The 22,199-nt window shown below is 41.6% G+C and overlaps 2 protein-coding genes and 1 long non-coding RNA gene across 21 annotated transcripts in view; 2 read left to right on the top strand and 1 right to left on the bottom strand.

Moving 5' to 3' along the window:
* AK9 (adenylate kinase 9) overlaps positions 1-21,754 on the top strand; it is a 127,437-nt gene extending 105,683 nt beyond the window's left edge. For 5 of the 7 annotated variants that reach the window (XM_038554912.1, XM_038554915.1, XM_038554917.1 and 2 more), the window contains 9 exons: positions 1,206-1,407; positions 3,546-3,692; positions 3,791-4,011; positions 7,975-8,171; positions 9,222-9,391; positions 9,613-9,711; positions 11,779-11,881; positions 13,011-13,125; positions 13,528-14,206. In XM_038554912.1, the coding sequence (XP_038410840.1) occupies positions 1,206-1,407; positions 3,546-3,692; positions 3,791-4,011; positions 7,975-8,171; positions 9,222-9,391; positions 9,613-9,711; positions 11,779-11,881; positions 13,011-13,125; positions 13,528-13,730 (1,457 nt within the window). In that variant the 3' untranslated portion in view covers positions 13,731-14,206. Of the gene's footprint in view, positions 1-1,205; positions 1,408-3,545; positions 3,693-3,790; positions 4,012-7,974; positions 8,172-9,221; positions 9,392-9,612; positions 9,712-11,778; positions 11,882-13,010; positions 13,126-13,472; positions 14,207-21,329; positions 21,376-21,567 lie in introns of those variants that run through there. The other 2 variants (XM_038554914.1, XM_038554916.1) reach the window with 2 other exon arrangements.
* The window catches only part of LOC111098392, a 19,949-nt gene continuing 671 nt past the window's right edge, over positions 2,922-22,199 (bottom strand). The window contains exons 2-6 of one of the 5 annotated variants that reach the window (XR_005368129.1): positions 21,309-21,653; positions 19,805-19,978; positions 16,740-16,855; positions 12,543-12,701; positions 2,922-3,669 (exon numbers count right to left, since the gene is read on the bottom strand). This is a non-coding gene — a long non-coding RNA (uncharacterized LOC111098392). Of the gene's footprint in view, positions 3,670-12,542; positions 12,702-16,739; positions 16,856-19,804; positions 19,979-21,308; positions 21,769-22,199 lie in introns of those variants that run through there. The other 4 variants (XR_005368130.1, XR_005368126.1, XR_005368128.1 and 1 more) reach the window with 4 other exon arrangements.
* The window catches only part of ZBTB24 (zinc finger and BTB domain containing 24), a 12,741-nt gene continuing 12,532 nt past the window's right edge, over positions 21,991-22,199 (top strand). For all 9 annotated transcript variants that reach the window (XR_005368125.1, XR_005368124.1, XM_038554924.1 and 6 more), the window contains exon 1: positions 21,991-22,078. The gene's annotated coding sequence lies outside the window, so the exon portion shown is untranslated. The remainder of the gene's footprint in view (positions 22,079-22,199) is intronic.

Below are 22,199 nucleotides of genomic sequence, written 5' to 3'. Positions count from 1 at the left end.
TTAAAAAAATAGATCTGATTCCATCATTTGTGGCAAAGCTGAGATTAAGGGCTCTGTGGCTCTCACAGGGGCTTCCCACTGGGGTGGCCCTAACTGTGGTCAGCTAATCTGCATTCCATATAAGATAAGATGGGCTCTCTCAGCGTCCTCTACATTCCACTGTCTCCAGACATGATGTATCGGGGTATATAGACCACCACAGAGCATGTCTACATTTAACAGTTACTGGAAGCCATTGCCTATGGTCTCATTTAGAAAAGTAAAAGGTCAAGGTGAGTCCTCTTTCAACCAATAGAAATATCTATGTAACTTTGGATAAATTATTCCATTTTAGTGGGCATCAGTCCTCTCCTTTATAAAACTAGAATTTCAATATCCATTCTACCCAACTGATGGATCGTTGAAAATATCAAAGTCACAAAAGATAAATTGCCTCATGAGCTGTAAATTACTATTAAAATGTCAGATATGAGGCACCTGGGTAGCTCAGTCAGTTTTGCGTACAACTCCCGATTTTGGCTCAGGTTATGATCTCAGGGTCATGAGACTGAGCCCCTAATTGGACTCCACACTCAACGTGGAGTCTGCTGGAGAGATTCTCTCTCTCCCTCTGCCCCCCCCCCCCACCCTCCCGCTGCTTATACATATTCTCTCTCTCAAATAAATAAAATATTTTTTAAAGATTAAAAAATAAAACATCAAGTACACCATTATAATTTTTAAAAAATATTTCATATAGGATTAACTGAGACCTAACTGTTCAGGGGTATGCTATTCTGATTGCAGCATGAAGTCCATGAATGGATAGACAGGGAAATAGTACAGTCCAGTGACACAAGAGCATTAGAGTATTATTTTGTATATAATACCAAATATTAATAATACATGTAGGATGCCATGTAAGGCTCTCAAGATTTTTGCTTCCTTGTGCAGAAGGAAGAAAACACTTAAGTGTTAGTTTGATTATGAAAAAACCCACAGAGTTGGTTCATTAACCAGACCTATCAGCCACATACTTGAAGTACTAATAATGACTGACCTTTGACAAAATTAATTCAATAAAATGTAACAATTTTAATTTTCATAATTTCTTTGGGGAATGTGAAGATTAGGCCACTGCGGATGTCAGTGAACCAGAAATTAAAAATAAGGTTAACTGGTGAATTTGTGAAATGGAGTAAGTTTAAAGTTTTAATGTTTTACAGTGGCCAAAAAAATTTCAAGTGAATATGGCTTAAAGCATTTGTCAATAGGAGAAGCTTTGCGTTATATATTGAACAACCAACCAGACACAGAGCTGGCACTCATGTTAAATTGGCATCTTTATAAAGGAATGACAGCACCTGATGAACTGGCTATTCAAGCCTTAGAAATCTGTCTGATGGAAAGTATATGTAATACTGCAGGGTAAGTGGGGATGGGGATGGGGAAGGAGTTAAATCTTTTAAGAAATTACTAACAGAATTTAAGATACTCATCTTAAACAAGGTTTAAAGCTCTGGTAAAGGCTGTGATCTACTTCTCAAAACTTAGGCACCTACATGGTTATATATTTTAATTTTCTGTCAGGCTAAAGCTTGGCTTGAACACTTATATGCTAGAATTCAAGCTGGCCACTTCACTCCCTACAGCATCTCTATGTTGTCCGAAAATCTCTAAACTTACACTGCCAACCAAGGAGGCCACTATGACTTCCAAAGCCTAATAGACCCTCTAACTGCCCCATGGAATGTTGAAGGAGTGACCCTCCCCTTTCCCCTAGAAGTGGGGAGATGGCCCAGCTCTCTGCACAGGTAGCAGTGCCCCTCCCTTAATGTTACATTTGGAGAGCCCCAGGCTTGAGCTATCTCAAGTTTTTTGCTCAACCATTACTCCCCCAATGCAGCCACTGGTCACACCCAGTTGTAAAAGCCAGTGCAGCCTAAGGCCCTATTCTTGAGCCCATGTCACTGACCTAGAATTACACTGATTTACTCAAGGTTGTATTACTTTAGGAGGCTTTTTTACCCCTCCCCGCTACTGGTCCTTAATCAAGTCTTCAGATAGTCCTCCTAATTTCTATTATGGAAGAGCAGATTCTACGGTGTCAGATTTTTTTCCTCCAGAGAAGACCCTGGGACTCACACAGATTGAGTTACATCCTTCCTGGCATTCAGCTTTGAGATCTCACAAGAGATCTCAGTGAAGACAACCTTGAGTCAAAAAGGGTTTATTTTACCTTAATACCAGGACAGTGACTAGCCAACCACTCTGAATTTTTCTAATCTTGAAGACCACCCAAGAAATCCTTCACAAGCAAAGAAATTAAGCTACTCTCTGTTTTGAAAACCCCAAAACACAACAATGGCAGTGTCATAACATTCTCTATTAGGTTTGTCTGGCTTCATTAGTTTAAAATCCTCTCTGCCATGGAACTTAGAACTAGTGCTAGAGACTTGGCTGGAGAGCACTGAGTAAGGGGATCTTGTGACTTCCTCTAAATCAGCCTTTCCTGATGACCATCAGCCAGCAGGCCCTGCTTGCTCCCATGTCAGAGGGAGTTTCCTGACTTTGGGGGCCACTCCTCTTAGAATTTGTGGACACCCTTTATTCTTCCTCTCAATTTGATAGTTATGTTCTCGTTATCTCAGATTGTCGGACTAACTTAAATTCTCTGTCATTTCTGTTCAGAAGCATAATGAGTCCTGATGGAATGATTCTCTCCCAGATAATTACGAGTCCTCTCACCAACTCCTCATCTCTCCTCCCACCACCCCCAGCCTTCCCACAAAACTTTATTATAAAAGCAAGCTTAGAGGGGCACCTGGCTAGCTCAGTCAGTTAAGCATCTGCCCTCAGCTCAGGTTATAGTCCCAGAGTCCTGGGATCAAGCCCCAAATGGGGCTCCCTGCTCAGCTGGGGAGTCTGCTTCTCCTTCTCCTTCTCCTTCTGCCCCTCCCCTCCTGCTCTCTCTCAAATAAATGTATAAATAAATATTTAAAAAAGAAAAACTAAGCTTAGAGCACAATTGTTTTCCCATATTTGCTCTTACTAAGATACTATTCATTGTGTCAGAGCCTATTCTAGTTCCTTTACATACTAGATCTATAAGTCTTTGGGACAACTCTTAGGGTTGAATATCATTTCCCCATTTTACTGAGAACTCAGGCTCAGAAAGTTCAAGCTAGGTCTCAAATCTAAGTCTGTTTGCCTCTGAAACGTGTATTCTTTTCACTGTTTCATGCTTAGAATAATAGCACCAATTGAATGACACAACATTCAAGGTATTATTTGTTACCTCTTGAGTTCTGCCCAAGCCTAGCTCTGTGAGGCTAAGTGTATGAATTCAGAGCTGTGTCTGTCTGTTTGCTGCCCTACATCTGGCTCTTGGGCTGACGCAGCTTAAAAATATAGAGATAAAGAGGGCAAAGTGCAAAGAAGATAAGTCAAGTTATAAAATAAAGAGCAAGAGGCTATTCCTAAAGAGATAAACTGGTTCTAGAAGACAGGAAGGAAGATATGAGAGAAAAGAAATTTGGAATTATTTTCATGTTTCTCCTTGTTAGTGTTATCATCGATGGCTACCCTGTAACTAAATATCAGATGAGTGTCTTGGAAGCTAGGTCAGTCATCCCCATGGTCATCTTTGAGTTGGATGTTCCTTCCAAGGAGATATTCAAAAGATTGTTCCTGGAAAAAAAAAAGGAACAAAGGTAATGTATGTGATGAAATCAACGATTGAACTTTAGTCATCCAGGAAAAAAAAGTGTATTTTTAACAGCTTTTTCCATTCATTCTGTTTCTCTATTAGTTTGCCTTATCCACTGCACAATAGCACACAGATTATAGCTATCAAAAACTCAAAACACCGCAAAAATATTGTTGAGATTAGGCAATATTATCAAGAACAGCATCATAACTGGTATGTGATTGATGGATTTCACAACAAATGGTGGGTGTGGAATGAAGTCACTAAGAAACTTCAAATGGTTAATAAATATATGCAGATATACCTGGAAAGGATAAAAGCAGGTAAGAAAACACTAAATTTTTAAAATAGAATAAAGTAAAAAATTAAACTAGCATAAAACATCTTTTAATATATATTCAGAATCCATGAAAGAAAATGTTTGATTATATATTCCTATAAGTTTCTTGACTTTTCTCTAAAAATACATAAAACAGAAGAAAAGTTATCTATATCTGAATTCTCTAAAAACAGTGATGACTCTAAAGAATTTTTCTGTAACGGTCTCATAGTCATCTGTTTAGTGACTTGGTTTAACTATGGGACTACAGAGAAGATATAATGAGGTATGAGAGCAATGTGACTAAAAGAATATTGTACGAGAAAGAATGCAGTGAGGATTCTACATCATTAATTATTTGGGCATAACCAGTGTCTCTGGTTCCTCTTTGAAGACTGGGAATTTGTTTTCATCTGAGGATTACAAGGCATGATGAGCATAAGGGAAGAAAGAATTGAGTTTTTAGAAACCTACTCACGATGTTTTGGATAGCATCACACTAGTAAAACACTCCACGGCAGACTTTGAAAGCAAAACTTGAGTCTCATTTATCTTTCTGTTAACCCATTTCACCCTCCCTGCCTTAGATTGAGTTCCCTGGAAACAGATTCAAGATTAAACAAGATTGAAAGTAGTATGCAGAAGCTTTATCAGAAAGTATTCTCAGGATTTGTGTTGCCAGGTTTAGCAAACAAAAAATACAAGATGCCCAGTTAAATTTGAATTTCAGATAAATAACAAATAAATTTTTAGTGTAAGTTGTCCCAAATATTGCATGGGACATATTTATACTAAAAATTATTCATTGTTCATCTGAAATTTAAACTCACTGGGCATCCTGTATGTTAATCAGGCAATACACCTGTGGGAAGTGAGGGCAAGAATTGGACAGAAGGAGAAACTGCATATTGGATTTGCATTAGATCCAATAGGGAAGCCCTGGAGTGAGGATGCACCCTCAGAGGCTCCAAATTGAGGGAAGGAGCCAGGCTCTATATCCCTCTATTGGCCTGTCATTGACCACAGGTTACTCTGGGAGGGGGGATTAACCTGTGACAGATGGGAATTCCCAGTGCACCCGTGACCCATCAGCACTGATGCTCCTAGCATCTGGGGGATGGCTGCATCAGGATCTGGATGAGGCGCCATGGTATCCACTTTATTATTCCGTATATAGTTGCCTCTGCCTTGAATAGTTTAATCTAATTGGAGTCTGTCTTATTGATCTTCTGCTTCAATTTCCCATATTTGCTCAATTGTTTTCCCATATTTGCTCTTACTAAGATACTATTCATTGTGTCAGAGCCTATTCTAGTTCCTTTACATACTAGATCTATAAGTCTTTGGGACAACTCTTAGGGTTGAATATCATTTCCCCATTTTACTGAGAACTCAGGCTCAGAAAGTTCAAGCTAGGTCTCAAATCTAAGTCTGTTTGCCTCTGAAACGTGTATTCTTTTCACTGTTTCATGCTTAGAATAATAGCACCAATTGAATGACACAACATTCAAGGTATTATTTGTTACCTCTTGAGTTCTGCCCAAGCCTAGCTCTGTGAGGCTAAGTGTATGAATTCAGAGCTGTGTCTGTCTGTTTGCTGCTGTAGACCTAATAATCTAACCTGTGCCTGATTGTTTAAATTTAGTTTTGACTTCTTTTTTCAGTCCACATTTCCTTTGTATGCTATTCAAATGATCCTCTCCTATCAGGGCACCAAAGTTTACTCTGACTAATGAGGTGGAGTAAGGTCAGAGCTGGAAGATTAAAGAGATTCCTCCTCATTCTGCCAAATCCCAGATTAAGATATATAGCCATCGCCAGATGTCATCAAGATTACAGAAGAAGAGATATTTGAGTATCTTTTAGGATTTGAAGCCATGTGATTCTAAATTACCCTGTTACTAAACTGTCAGGATTGGTGAGGTTCAGCACATCTAAGCTAAAGAGCATCTAGGATTGTAATACTGTAGTACCATATAGTATAATGTTATAGCACTACCTAATACTATATACTTTAATAATATATTATTATACCATAGTACTGTACATTATAATGCTTTAGAATAAAATTATGCCACTGTAGTATTATAGTAGTGTAATATTCTTTGTATGAAAGGAATATTAGGGCTTCTCAACTTTTTCATGTGTCACATACAACAGATGGAATAGGATATTAGTTTATGCTGCATAACAAATTATTTCAAAACTTAACAGCTTAAAATCACACACACACACACACACACACACACACACATATTTCTGTGGGTCAGGAGTCCAGTCACTGGATTCTCTGCTTCAAGAACTCTCACAATCCTAATCAGGGTATTGTCTAGGATTATTGTCTCTTCTAAAGGCCCAAGTGGGAAAAAATCTACTACACACTCATTCATGTATTATTTTTGACAAGATTTCATTCCTCGAGGGTTGTTGGATTGAGGACCTCAGTTCCTTGCTGGCTGTTGGCCACAGACCACCTTCAGTTCCTTCCCATGTAGACCTTTCCGACATGGCACCTTTGTTTTATCAAGTGAATGGGTTGGGCGGGCAAGAAAGAGTGCCAACAGTACAGAAGTCATGGTCTTTCATATTGTTTTAGTTTCCTAAGCATGCTGTGACAAAGTACCACAAACTGGGTGGCTTAAACAACAGAAATGTATTCCCTCACAGTTCTGGAGGCTAGAAGCTAAAAATCAAGGTATTATGAAGGCCATAGTCTCTCAAAAGGCTCCAGGGGAGAATTTGTTCCATGTCTTTCTCTTAGCTTCCAGTGTTGCCACCAGTCCTCTGCATCCCTTGGCTTGTAGACCATCACTCCAATCCTAAGGATCAATTTTATATGTTTAATTGTCACATAACAAACCATGATTTATAATTTTATAGTTAATTTAAGACTTTCCTAGGCATAATAATAATTTATAAAAGGCAAAACTCACTAGTGAAAGGGACCATTAAAAAAAACATATTAAGGGTCAAGTTTTACTCGTTCTAACTAAGATACGTAAAAAAAAAATTCATTTTCTATAACATCTCTTATTTCTTTGGAAGCCCCATTCCAGCACAGTACTGGGGAGAAAACTCTTAAACCTGTTCACTGAAGGACCTTGGGCTCTTCCTTTTTAAAATGGACTCTTGGGGGTAAACCTAGTCACTTTTGGAAAAACATTTCTTCCCTTCTCTTGTGTGCCATCTGGGCACAGGGTCATCATCTCAACAAACTATTTACTTTTTGAAATCTACCTCAGAGAAAATTTTAAAATATGTAGCAAATTTGCATGTGTGTGTCTAAGTGGGTATGCATACATGCATATACATATATATATACACACACACATATATATGGTTTATAACATATATACACATCATTTATGATAGATAAGAATTAATTAATTTATTTATTATTTATTATTTATTTTTTATGATAGATAAGAATTAAAAGCAACCAAAACATTCATCAACAGGTAAAGGGCTAAGCAAACAATACATAATTTATACAACAGAATACACTACATTAGTTAAAAAGAATTAGGTAAATCACATAAACCAATATGGAAAGATGTCAAAGACCATAATTAACTGATCAAAGCAAGTTGCAGAGTAATGTTTACAGTATAGTGGCATAAGCGTGCTAAATGCAAAAAGTAAATGTGTATAATGCAAGGAAAAAAAGAGAAAAGAGTCTGAAAAAGATACAAATCAACAGTGATTACTCTCAAGAGGAATGTTGAATCGAGAGGTCGAAGGTGTGAAGAGAAACCTTTACTTTTTACTCTGTGGCTTGGAATTTTACAAAGTATATGTGTCATATAATGTGCGTGTGATTGCAATCATTTTAATTTCTAAAATCACCGTGTTTTCTATTAAAATATATATTTATATAAAATATATATTAAAATGCATAATATATATTGCTATATTAAAATATATAAATTTAATACTGTATATATAATAGTTCCCCCGTTCCTATCAGGAAAAGCTGCCTGCATCGACAAGTTGTGCATCACACCCCAAGATCTGATGGCCCGCCTGGGTGAATTCGAGCAGTTTTGCCCTGTCAGTTTGGCAGAGTCACGTGAACTAGTTGACTGCTCGATGGCCGGGTCCTTGGAATGGGCAGCAGAGTTCAGAGGGCACTATTATAAAATGAGTTCTCAGGAAAATCTGAATGTAAGTTGTTCCCAGCGCCACGTATTTACTAGGGAAAGAAGACGCCCGGTGTCAGGACTCCGCAGATAAGGAAAGGGTGGGTGCAGCTGGGAACAGCCAGGAACTGGAGACCAGGAGCCCCGATACCAGAACCTAGGACATGCAGGCCAACGAGGCACCTCGGAGGTCAGTCCTGACGCTGCCCCCAAGATACATTTTGGCCTACAGGGAAACCCAACGGGGACTCCCACCAACGGAGGGGATGCTGAGCACCAGGACCCAGGACCCAGCCCGCAGCTGGGCGCCCCGGGGATTAAGCTCCCACAGTACAGAAGGGAAGGCCTAGTCGGGAGAAGTGAAGCAAGCCCTCACCCAGGTGTCTCCTTTCCTTTGACAGGTTTTCAGCACTAGGCGTCCCCCTACGCCTGTGTACTCTCTTTCTGTTTAAAGCAACAGGATACAAATCCATTGTAAAATCAGGTCTCTAACTTGTTAAGATAAAGGCTGGGCTGGTCGTTGAAAACTAATCAGGTGCCTCTGAGCATTTTGCTTTCCTCTAGAGTTAGAAGCTTCTGTCCCACGGTATGGAGGAGATGGCTCTTCCTTCCTGCCCGTGCCAATGGCCATCCCAGAGCTTTAAAACTGGAAGTGGCACTAGAGCTCGCATATCTGGCCTGCCCCCTCCCTCGCACAGAGTGTCCTCACCTACCAAACAGCCCCTGCGTCCTTCCTCGCACCCTAGAACAGGAAGACAGGCCCGGCAGGTGACTGTGACCTCTCCAGAGCCTGGCACGCAGTGCAAGCTCCAGGAATCTCTTACATGCGAATGAGTGAGTGAGGGCGTGAGGGCGTGAATCCGTGCGAGTGAGCAGGAGCGGGGTCTCCGATGCCATCACCCGCAGCAGTACTGCAAGGGGCTGCCAGCCGGGAAGGGAGCCCCCGCGGCCAGAGAGCGGCTCCCGGATGGTTTTGCGGCTGAAGCTGGACAGTAGCAGAAGGCCTCCTCGGGGTTTTTGACTGGCTTCGCACTCCTGTTTGAAACGGTCTTATTGCTGTAATCATTTCCTTCAGAAATTTTTGAAGAACCCAGAATTGTATGTGCCTCCGTTAGCACCTCATCCACTGCCACCTGCTGACATGATCCCCAAGAGGCTGACGCTGTCGGAGCTGAAGAGCCGATTCCCCAAGTGTGCGGAGCTCCAGGGCTACTGTCCAGTGACCTATCAGGATGGAAAACACAGGCAGGTCCTCGCCCTCGTGGGAGTTGAGGCTGGTATCTCTACCCAGAATACGTAGTTCCCATAACGGTCTTGACATTTTGGTCAAAAGGTCACTACTATTTCACTGGAAAATATTTTCTTTCTTTCTTGAGTTGTATAGGTAGAGAATTCAACATTTTTGACATTTTATGTACACAGCACTGCACATTAATTATACAATAGTTGTTGTTTTTGTCTTTCAGATACGAGGCCCTAGTACCCGGTAGCATTAACTATGCTTTAGAATATCGTGATCGTATATATATTTGTGAGAGTAGAGAAAAACTCGAGAAATTTTTGAGGTGAGACCATTCACTAAGGTACAAATATCGAATATCTTCTATGTTCAGCGCACCATGCTGGGGTGTGTGTCTGTGTGTGTGTGTGTGTACATGCATAAGTATATATTTGTGTGTATAGACACACTCATGCATGCATACGTACGTACATGCATATACACATATATACATACACGTATGATGGTAGATAAGATTCATGCTGTCCCAAATCCTGAGCTCTGGAGTAAGTTAGACTTCACATGCCTATCAATAGCAGACTGTGATGGCACTTAGGGTGAGGAAATGCCAGGAGTTCCGGTAAAGTGTAGCCCAAAAGTCTGACAGAATTGTCTGTTGGGAGAAGGCCTGAATGAGGAGTGAGAATTGCGTAGATGAAGGGAAAAGGGGACAGGCTCCAAGCAGAGAGACCGACAAACAAACCTGGCCCAGGGGAATTACAGAACTGCAAGAAATCCAGCATTGCTAGACGTGATGTAGAGAGTAAAAGGGTCAAGACGTGAGGCTGGAGATGGTGAGCAGGGCCAGAGGGTGAATGCCAGATAAAATCATCATAAATCATTTGAACTTGACCCAAAAGGCAGTATGAATACATTAAGGTTTTGAGTGTTATGAGTAAATTTGCTTTGGAGAGAGACCATCATTGGAGTGTTGATCATGGTTTGGAGACAGAAATACCACTGCTGAGGCTATTAGAATGATCCTGTCCAAAATAATATAGCACGTTCAAGGTCACCCGTGAAGACCAGTGTGGAAAAAGCCGTGGGCTTAGGACCAATTTGAAGAGAAGAGGTTGCAAGGAGAATAACAAAGAAGAAGCTACAGAGAGGTGGGAAAGCCAGGTTGGGGAGGCTCTGGGGAGGAGGGCAAGAAAGTCTGGAGGGGGGGCAATAAGTTTAAAGGCAGTTTAGAGTTCAAGCCAGAGAAGAGCTGAGAAGTGTGTCAGATTTCGGTTACAACAGGTCATTGGTGATCCTGGCAAGATTGGTTCAGCAGAGTGTGGTGAGTGGAAGGCAACTATCGTGTGCCACGCGGTGGATGCCAGGTGAGGAATTGAAGACCTTGCTGAGTCCAGAGACGACACGCACAGAGGTTACCCACAGCAGCCGCGAGGGTGAATCACCTGGGGGAAGCAGGCTGGATGTGAGAGCGCAGGACAGGGTGGCGTCTGCTGCGGACCCCAGGGTGGGGAGGGGTAGGCCCCACATAAAGAGAACAGAAGCTACTTCTCTACCGCCAGAAGCTTCTATGTTTCACGACCAGTTGGAAACCAGATTTTTCTTTTTAAAACAAATTATTCTGTGTGTGTGTGTGTGTGTGTGTGTGTTTAATGTTCACAACTGATTTAAATTTCTAAAAATACTACGTGGATCAGATCGGATGGAATTTGTGCAGTAGTTTGCGATCTCTACTGAAGCTCACTGTTTAAAGAAGTTTCAAAAGAAAAGACACTAGTTGCCAGAAGTGATATAGGATTGAAGGAGTGAAGGTCGTTTTTCTTTGTCCTTTTTTTTCAATGAGGAAGGTATGGGCATGTTTATTTTTTATCTTTTTTTATGGGCACATTTAAATGCAGGTGAATGGGAAGGATCCAAAAAAAGAAGGAAAGCCAAAGGGGAGAGGGAGAAAAATTACTGTAGAGAGGGAGGCGGGAGGGGGATCCAAAGTCGAATGGAGAGGGTGGAGACAACCCTGACACGGGAGGTAAGCTCCCCCACGGAAGGAGGAAGTGTGTGCGGCTCTGCTTGTGGTGAGCAGTTGAGGAAGTGCCATTAGAGTGGCTTCTGTCTGTATAACCTGACATCTGTGTCCAGGGTTAGTTGGGAGTCAGGAGGACACAGCGTTGCTGTGAAAAAGAAGGAAAGTGAGGTGCAGTGAGCAGCATGCAGGACCAGGCAAAGTTGCAGGTCTCAGATCTCTAGAAGCTTCCATCTTCTCACTTGTCACATTCTCTCCAGTGGAGAAAATGAGCTGGTGAACTTGATCTCTCAGTTGTCCCTTACGCAGCCACATTCCGGTGTACTCAGTGGGGGTGTTTGTGAGCATCCCATCTAACGAACTTTGTGTTCTCAGGTTGCCAGAGAAATACTGGAATCAGAAGCTTCCATACAAACTGCCCCCGTTAAAGGAGCCCATCCACCTCACGAGTCTTCCTTTGCCTGGATATCTGGAACAGGTTCACTTACATGATTGTCTGTGCACATGTATTAGTAGTATTAGTATTTTTAACAATAATTTTTATTTTGGAACAATGAAATTCAAGGCAGAGTTTTCTGATCTTAAGCTACAAATCCACTCTTACCCTATTTTGGTTTCGGGTGGCTGTGAAAATAAGAAGTGAGAAAAGCCCCTGCTCTGTAGCTTATTTCTAAATACCTGCAATAAAGTGGAGAGAAAGTAGATGGTCAAGAAATTGTTTACATTTGACTTGTGGTTAGATTCCCGTTTTGAATTTCAGTGTCTGTAAACCGTTTTAATTTTGAAAGGTGCAGATTCAGTCTGGGAGAGGTTTATTCACTGCTTGGAAGTGTTGAGTTGAGATACTACCAAGACTGAGCCACCGAAGTCATATTTTCCCCAAATTTGGGGGGCAAATGCCCCCAAATGCTACTCAAGTCACATTTTATTTATCTAAATACAACTCTTTTTAAACATAATAAAACTTACCAGTAATCAACCACTATTTTAAAAGCGCTTTTAAAAAACTCCATAAAATTAATGCCTAGGGCACAATCTCATACCTTTCTCACAAATTCTTAACCATTTTGTTTATCCTGACTTGCTTAGATGGCGAGTCTTCAATCTGGTTTAATATCAAAAGGCAAGATGAGGCTCACCCAGAGAGGAGTATTCTCATAAAAGGGCCACGTTTCATCAGGAGGGGCTCACATCTTCTTTGCCCGCTCAGGGCTCCAGAATCTTTGCTGCAACTGTGGTTTCTGGAATTCCTTGCCGGGTGGTCAAGGGTCCTGATAGCAGAGGCAGTCTGGCAGCTTCTGGCAATGGAAATTTAAATGGGCCAAAGCTTTTTCTTTTTATCTTTAACATTTTGTTATGGAAAATATCAAATGTAAAAACAGAAAGAATTGTGTCATGAGGCCCATGTATCAGCCACCTGACATTCAGCAATTGGTAATTTTCAGTTTTCCTGACCAAAAGTGCTTTGTGTTCCTTTCCATGTTGGTTAAGTGGTCATCTAACCACCTTATAAGTCCCATCCCCAACCCCAAAGAATAGCCTCTTTATCTATTTGCCACTAAAAGTCAAACTCAAATATACATGTGATTTATACTGTCCCCTTGCAGGGTGTCGCAACTTCCCTAATTAAAGCAATGAATGCAGTGGGATGCTTAAAGCCCAAATTCCCCTTCTTAAGTGTAAAGAGATCTGCACTACTATATATAGCATTTCACCTGAAAGGTATGTCTTCTTTAATGATGCGCTACCCAGAACTATTTCAACATTATTTGTAGTATATGTGATAAATATATCGGATTGTTGAGCTGAATCGGCTGCTTGCATTGGTATGGATGCCTGTGTGTCTGTGTGGATAGCAAATATTTTAATGAAAATATCAAATTTGAGTTTCCAGTTTTTAAAGCAAGGGTTACAAGTAATACAATTTGCTTTCAATAATCCATGCCATAGAGAAAGGTGAACAGAGGCAATTATGATCTAAAATGGAATAATCCCTAAATCTTACTTGGGATTTGGATATCTTCTCAGCTATGCAACTCTCTCACACACATAGTTCTCTTTCTTTTCAGTTTAATGACTCACTAACCTAACAGGAAACATTGGGTTTTGTGACATTTTCCACAGCCTTCAATCCTAAAGGGTCTGAATATACAAGAAGGAAGTATAAGAAGAAGTTGGAGCAGTTTATGGAGAGATGTGAACTCATTACATACCTGGGGGCCAAGATGACCAGAAAATACAAGGAACCTCAGTTTAGAGCCATTGACTTTGATCATAAATTACAGATCTTTCTCTCTCTCAGAAATATAGACCCAGTCAATGGGTAGTTTGCTTGGGCAACTGCAACCAGGAGACAAGAGTTATCTGAAAGGGACTGAGGAAATAGTTTGAAAATCTGGCCATCGGTGCTGGACTTCTCCCACCTGAGTGAGCCCTCAGATGGACTCAAAGCTCTGCCAGTCAGGAAGGAGTGCTCTTCTGGAAGCATACGTCTTAACATAACTTAAAAAGGTGTTGCTCTTTGCCTGAACATTCATGCTCTAACAACATTGTCATCCCATGTAGAATATTTAGGTAACTTATTTTACTTAACAAATCTATTGTTCAATTTCCTTTTAAATATTTTCATCCACTGTTGAAGAAAAGTACTCAGTAAATGTTAGTAATCTTCAAGAAACAAAATTAACATTGATATAAATAAAATAGAAAATTGGTTACACTGTCAACATAAAGAGTTGTAAACTTCATTCACATAAGACACTATCATTTTCCCAACAAAATAAAAGCATTTGAGATAACTAAATGGCTGCCTCTTTTCTTTTTCTTAAGTATTCAAGAAGCAAGCTTTATGCATTATTTTTTTCAAGATTTTATTTATTTGTTCATGAGAGACACAGAGAGAGAGGCAGAGACACAGGCAGAGGGAGAAGCAGGCTCCCTGCAGGGAGCTCCATGTGGTACTCGATCCTGGGACTCCAGGATCAGGCCCTGGGCCAAAGGCAGGCGCCAAACCACTGAGCCACGCAGAGATCCCGCTCTGCATTATTTTATAATTAGAAATCAGGGCAGCCCCGGTGGTGCAGTGGTTTAGCACTGCCTGCCGCCCAGGGCGTGATCCTGGAAACCTGGGATCGAGTCCCATGTCAGGCTCCTGCTTCTGTCTCTGCCTCTCTCTGTCTCTCATGAATAAATAAATAAAAATCTTTTAAAAAAATATAATTAGAAATCACCTGGAGTTTTGAGGAGGATGAAATCTGGAGTCTTATCATATGACATCCAGACGAATGTGTTACAGGAAAACTCACTAAACTGAATTTAAATGAGATTTGTAAAATAAGGTTATCAATTTTTCAACAGTAGTATAAGAAATGTAGAATATGAAATGGCAAGATTGGCTCTTCAAAAAGTAAAAAAATACAACCATTAGCTATATGATCTTGGATCAATCTCAGTTTCTCTGAGCCTTTATTTCTCAATCTCTAAAATGAGTGATTTAGGGATGCCTGGGGGGCTCAGCAGTTGAGCATCTGCCTTCAGCTCAGAGTGTGATCCCCGGATCCGGGATCCAGTCACACATTGGGCGCCTTACAAGGAGCCTGCTTCTCCCTCTGTCTGATACAAATTCTGGTAAACAAAGGGAAATGAGTTTTTAAAAAAGAAGAAGATAAAAAGAAGAAGGAGGAGGAAGAGGAAGAAGAGAAGAAGAAAATTCCAAATGATGGCCAAGGAGTAATAAAACTGGTACTATTGGACCCCCCTGGAAGCACCATGAGGCTGTAGTTATTTTGGAAGGCAATTTACTGATAGGAACTATGGCGCAAAAGAATAAATGGGTGGAAAACAGACCCTTGTTGCTTTAATTTGAATTAATAACAATATTGGACAATCTTCCGTATGTTAATCACCAGTTGCACTTCCTCTTTTGTGGATTATTTCTTCATGCCCTTTGCCCTCTTGCTCCTTGGGTATTTTTAAATTGTTTTGCATGAGCTCTTTATTGATGTCATATATACATCATGTATATGTATATATTGTATATAATGTATATATACATCTATTACATGATGAATGTGTACATCAATCCTTCAGATTTGCAGTAAATAAATCCTATTTTTTACCAAAGTAAAACCTGTTCATCTTTCTTTTATGATGTTGAATATTTTTCTAAGCTCTGGAAGTTCTTTCATCTTCAGAGCTTTATTTTTTTTTTCATCTTCAGAGCTTTAATAAATATTCTGTTTTCTTCTACTATGTGTGCATGTTTATAGTTAATTCTTTTTTTAAAAAAATGATTTTATTTATTTATTCATGAGAGACACAGAGAGAGAAAGAGAGAGGGGCAGAGACACAGGCAGAGGGAGAAGCAGGCTCCATGCAGGAAGCCTGATGTGGGACTCGATCCTGGGACTCCAGGATCACACCCTGGGCCAAAGGCAGGCGCTAAACCGCTGAGCCACCCAGGAATCCTATAGTTAATTCTTTAAGGCTTCTAGAATTCTTTGTGGGATATGATGTCAACTGTGGTCTTAAATTCATCAAAACTGGAAGTACTAAATACGGTAGTTTTTAAAGATTTTGTTTTATTATGTGTATTTCGTTTATTTTCAATTCATTTGTTGAAAGTTTTCATGAATTTGGTGAGAGGGAAGGAGCTCAAGAATAGGGAAGGAATGAAAGATATTTTACATATGCATGCCTCTGTCTAGTATTGGGTGATTTTTTGTTTCACCATTTTTGTTTTTGCTTTCATGAATGAAGGCTTGAGTAGAGCTATACCTAGAGAGCCTGAAATCCCTTAACTATGGGTGGTTCTGGGAAGAATTCTTAAAAGGTTAACATTCGAATGAAATGGGCCGTTCAGAGTCAAGGCAGGGAAAATCAGAGAAAAAATTAGAATTGAGATTCCAACCATAGGGTGAAAGATATTCCAGGAATTGAAAAATATGTATATTTTACAACCTGTGAGTCAGAAAGACTGACTCAGTGGAAGACTGCTCAGTTTATACAGTCATGTGTATATTTCCAGTCCAGGGTAGGAAATAAAAACATAAACAGATATACATCATCCCTGCAAAATGCAGACAATATGGGGCCTAGAAACTGGAGCACTACTGAATTAGTGCTGCAAAATCTCTATGAGGTGCTGTATCGTCCCTATAAAGATGCCATATGGGCACTGGACAATGTCAGTTACTCTTCTGTTCCCTTCAAATACATTGAAGTCATGAACTTTGGATTCTAGTTTCTCTCCCTGCTACAATTATCCATCAGTCAAGCATCATAGCCTGCAAGGATGTTATTGATGCCCTTCATAATGTTGAAGGACCTCTACCAACCTCTAAATCCCAAGTGATCGTGATCTTCTCCTTCCTTCAAACCCCTACTGGGTTCTTCATTGACCCAATTCACCCAGAAGCCAGTCGGTACTGGGCTTTGTTGGTCTTTGCAGCTTCTAGGGCCAAAAGATGGGGAAGAAAGGTGAAGGTTGAATTTGGAGAGGAAAGAGAAAAAAAATCTGGATAGCCTCTTACCTATCAATATTCACTCTGTAAGTGATCCTTTAGTAATTTGTAACCTATACTCTGATAAATCCAATTAATAATATCTCAAATTCTGTCCTCACCTCTGAACTCCAGATCCTTGTCTACATCTGCCTACTGTATGTCATTACTTGGCTAGAAAAGAGAGCCCACGTAATTATATACAGCCAACTGATCTTTGACCAAGGAGCAAAGGCAATCCAATGAAGCAAAGATGGTCTTTTCAACAAAAAATGGTGCTGGAACAACTGGACATCCACATGGAAAAAAAAATGAATCTTGACACATTTTTATACCCCTCATAAAGTCACCTCAAAATGGATCACAGATCAAAATGGAAAATGGAAAACTATAAAATCCCTAGAAGATAACATGAGAAAAAAGTCAGAAGACCTTGAGTATGGCAATGACTTCTTAGATCCAATACCAATCGTGATCCATGAAAGAAATGATTGATAAACTGGACCTCATTCAAATGAAAGACTTCTGCTCTGCGAAGACTGTCTAGATAATTCAGCCACTCGTGGTGCTTCTGGGGGTGTCCAACAGCACCCGTTTTATTACTCGTTGGCCATCATTTGGTGTTATCTTCTTCTTTTAAAAAAATTCATCTCCTTTCACCTCATACTTCCATTTCCTAGAATTTGTAGCAGGCTAATAATCCCAAATATGAGGAAAAAGATTTCAGCACAGCAGTTTTTAACATAATACATAACAGCACACAGTCCAGCCACAGGAATGGTCAAATACACTATATTTACTTGATGGATCTGAATGTAACCATTGAAAACAAGAAGTACAAAATCCTTTCCCTGTTCTCCACATTTTATTTACTGTCATTACATTACTTTTTGTCTGAAGACCTGGCAAATGCTGCTGAACCTAAAACTGTTCTAAAAAATAGTCTATTTTAAAGGGGAAATAATAGGTGAATATTGAAAATATCAGCCTACTGAAGACTTCTTGCCTCCACTGTTGCTGTGGAAAAGTCAGCTGTCAGGTTGACCGGGTTTCTTTTATCGGTAATTAATATTTTCTTTCTACAGTCTTTTAAGATCTCTTTACCTTTGATGATCTCCACTTTGACCACAATGTATCTAGTTGTAAGTTTTCATTTGTTTAGCCTTCTTGGAATTTATTATGTTTCCCAAATCTGGAGATTTGTGTTTTGCACCAATTTGGGAAAATTCTCACCAGCATCTTTAAATATTGTTTCTCTCTCATTCTCATTAATCTTTCTAACTGAAATCCCAGGTCGATTATATGACAAATCACTCTTACTCTGTTCTTTGTGTCTCTTGACTTCTCTACCATGCTTTCAATCTCTTCTTTTCAGACTAGCTTTCTGGCAATATTTTCAGATTTACCTTCTAGGTAGATGAACCATTTAGTCTGTCCATGGAGTTTTTTGTGTAGTAATGTATTAAGTATTATTGAACTATTATCCATTGATTTTCTTAAATTTCATTGATTACATTTAAACTTCTGGAAGGACTATCCGAGTAGTCATTCTTTTTAAAATTCTGAATGGTCACAAATTTTGAGAGGAGTCTTTTCCTCCTCACTGGGAGCCAAGGCCAGGAAAGATATTTTCTCTTGCTATCGCCCTTTGCCAGAAGGCAGATTTTTTTTACCCCCAGCCCACCTTTTCATGGAGATTGTAGCCCTTAAGAAGGACCTGGTTTCTGCAAGAGGATCTCTGTTCTGACTCCCTACCTCATACCCATCAAAGGAGGTGTTGTCTTCTGGTTCCAGTTTACCCATTAAAACCTAAACCACAAGCTTCTGGTTTCACAAAACACCATGGCTTAGGGTTTCCATGACTCCAAGCGTAGCTTATTACTCTGATTTCAAATCCCTCTATTTTTTTGGTCCCTTACTTTCCTTTAAGTTCTGTTATGCATTTTCTGCTGTCGTTTCTAGCTATCCTGCAGTGGAATTGTTTTTCATAATTTTCATAAAAGGCTTTCATAATTTCACTTCCTGTATTGTCAGAATCAGGCATCCTTTCCATTGCAGATAGTTACATAAAACACAGGATTCTCAATTACATTTTAATTTCAGATGATCACATGCATTTTTTTAGCATAAGGTGTCCCATGCTATATTATTCATTGTTTATCTGAAATTCAAGTTTTGCTGGATGGCCTATGTTTTTATTTGCAAAATCTGGCAACCTTGCTTCCAGTCATCCTCCCCGCTCATTGACAGTGCTCCCAGCCACAGGATTTTCTGTCTGCCAAAAGTAGCAAGCTCATTTCCAGTCTCAGAGCCTTTCTGCTTGCTTTTCCCTTACCTGGAACATTCTTAATTCCAGATCTTCAGATAGCTGGCTCTGTATCATTTAGATCTCAGCTCAGTGTCACCCTACTAACTTCACTTTCCCTTTCTCTGCCAATCTCCATCCTCAGTCCTTATAAAGCTTAACAGTTTCTGAAATTACATTATTTGTTTACTGGTGTTTTTGTCCTTTCTCCTCTTAGTAGATATGTAAGCCTCACGAGGGCAAGGGCCTTGTTAGTTGTTGTATCCCCAGCACCTGACATAGAGCCTGGTACTTGTTAGGCACTGAATAAATATTTGTTGGATGAATAATTGGCACCCCAAAACCTGTTCTGCAAGATTTAAGGTTATGAAGATCTGCTGAAGGTAGAACAGCTGGCTGGCTGTAACCAAAGAGAACAAGAACAAATATTTCAAGAAAAGTCAATATGAACCCTAAACAAAATTGCCTTGAAGAAAGGACTAGTCTCTGGGGTGAGTGGCAGATGCTGGAAGATTCCCCAGAGCCCCCTCCTGTCACAGAGCTTGGGGTGTAGTGAGCAGTGATGGAAACGGGGAGTGGGAGTGCCTGGCTTAACTGGGCCCTGAGTCATCTTCAGCTGTTGGATTGAGGACCTGCATAGGAGCAATGTTTTCCTGCAGTTCTGTGGCAGTGACAAATCATGGGGTAGCTGACTCCTCAGATTGACTTCTCTTTCTGCTGCTGTAGAAGTCAGGTAGAGCAGCCCATTCCACCTGGCCCGCCACGAGTCCTGGGGTTTAGAGACAATTCAAGACAAAGGGAAAACCTCTGAGAAGGGGTTAACTAGTAAACTAGTAAAATTTTAAAAAGAGTCAGGCTGGTAATCACATATTCAGTTTCAGAATCTTGGAGGCTAATAGATGGCATGCTGGAGCTCTGGAAGTATGTATTGGCGGGGGGGGGGGGCGGGGGGGGAGGGGGGGATAAAGTACAGATGGTCCCTGACTTAATGATGGCTTGAGAATTTTTCAATTTTACAATGATGCAGAAAGCAATATGTATTCAGTAGAAACTGCACTTCAAATTTTGAATTTTGATCTTTGGCCAGGCTAGTGATAATGCAGTAGGATCCCCTCTCGTGATGCTGGTCAGTGGCAGTGAGCTGCAGCCCCAATCAGCCATGTGATCATGATGAGGGTGAACAACCAATACACTTACAACCACTCTGTACTCATACAGCCATTCTGGTTTTTTACTTTCAACACGATATTCAGTAAATTACAGGAGACAGGGGATCCCTGGGTGGCTCAGCGGTTTGCTGCCTGCCTATGGCTCAAGGTGTGATCCTGGAGACCCTGGATCGAGTCCCACATCCGGCTCCCTGCATGGAACCTGTTTCTCCCTCTGCCTCTCTCTTTCTCTCTGTCTCTCATGAATAAATAAAATCTTTAAAAAAAATTACAGGAGACAAGCAACATTTACTACAAAATAGGCTTTGTGTTAGATGATTTTGCTCAACTGCAGGCCAAGGCCAGTGTTCTGAGCATGTTTGAGGCAGGCTAGGCTAAGCTATGATGTTCAGTAGGTTAGGTGTGTTACACGGCTTACAATATTTTTTTTTTTTTGGCTTACAATATTTTTAACATGATATTTTCAAATTACGATGGGTGTAACACAACACACACACACACACACACCCACCCATTGTAAGTGGAGGAAGATCTGTATAAGCTATTAGGTGTTGGTGAATCATAAATTGAGAGCGTGGAAATGCTGAAATAGTTGGAAAGAGAAGTAGGAGAGGACTGAATTTGGCTGGGGCTTGTAGACCATTTCAAGAAGCTTGGCCTTTACTAGGAGGGTACACGGGGAGGGGGGGTGTGTGTCAAGGGGGGCACATTGGATTTTAATCAGGGGAATGACTCTAGTCTCTCAAATGTGATCTGCATTTGGGAAGATCTCCCTACTCCTGTGTATTGGAGAGAACAGCCCTGCAGCTAAGACTGGTTAGAAACCCTTAATAATCTATAGAATAAGGATGATGAAAGTCTGAATAACAATAATAATCATTTTAATCATGGTAGATATGAATTAAACCAGACACTAAATTCATTACCCACCTAATCTTTGTTTGCCCACAGCTACCCAACCTGGCTGACACTTGGCCTTGACACCTCCATTTCACAGGTAAGGTAAAACAAGGTTCAGAGGACCAGTAATCTGCCCAAGCTCACTGAGTCCCCAGAGCTGTCGGACTAGACAGAGCACCTCTCTTCACGCCCTTGGCCCGGGGAAATTGGGCGTGGGAAGGAAAAGGACAAGACAGACGTGCAAAAATAATTAGGAGGCCAACCGTAATAATGATTACATTCGCATTAGATGATGACAGTGACGATGATGGCAGTACGTGTTAATGATGTCATTCATTCGTCACACATCCGAGACCTTCACGCGACCTTCGGCATCTGGGAAGAGACAACACCGATCCGGGTTGACACGTGTTACGCCTAATAGGACAGAAAACTGACACCATCGCAGCGACGGGCCCCGCCCCCGGCGTTCGCCAGGCCCCGCCCCGCGTTCGCCAGGCCCCGCCCCGCGTCCGCCAGGCCCCGCCCCGCGTCCGCCAGGCCCCGCCCCGCGTCCGCCAGGCCCCGCCCCGCGTTCGCCAGGCCCCGCCCCGCGTTCGCCAGGCCCCGCCCCGCGTCCGCGGCCACGTGGTCCGGCGTCCGCGCGCAGGCTCCCGGCGCCGGCGCTTCCGGGTTGGCGGCGGCGGCCGCGGCGCAGGGACCCCGGCGGCGGCGGGCGCGGAGCGGGGCGCCAGGGCGGGCCCGGCGGAGGTGCGGGGGTGCGCCCGCCAGGCCGCCGGGTGGGCTGGGCGCCCCGAGAGGTAGGTCCGCCCCGGGGCCTGCCAGCCGGGGGCGCGGGAGCCGCGGCCGTGTCGGCCCCCGCCCCCGCCCCGCGATCGAGCCCTGTCCCGCCCCGGGGCCTCCCCTGCGTCCTGCTCCTCG

This window comes from Canis lupus, chromosome 12 (genome assembly GCF_011100685.1).
Source record: "Canis lupus familiaris isolate Mischka breed German Shepherd chromosome 12, alternate assembly UU_Cfam_GSD_1.0, whole genome shotgun sequence".
NCBI classification, from domain to species: domain Eukaryota; kingdom Metazoa; phylum Chordata; class Mammalia; order Carnivora; family Canidae; genus Canis; species Canis lupus.
This window is presented reverse-complemented; position numbering and strand designations above follow the sequence as displayed.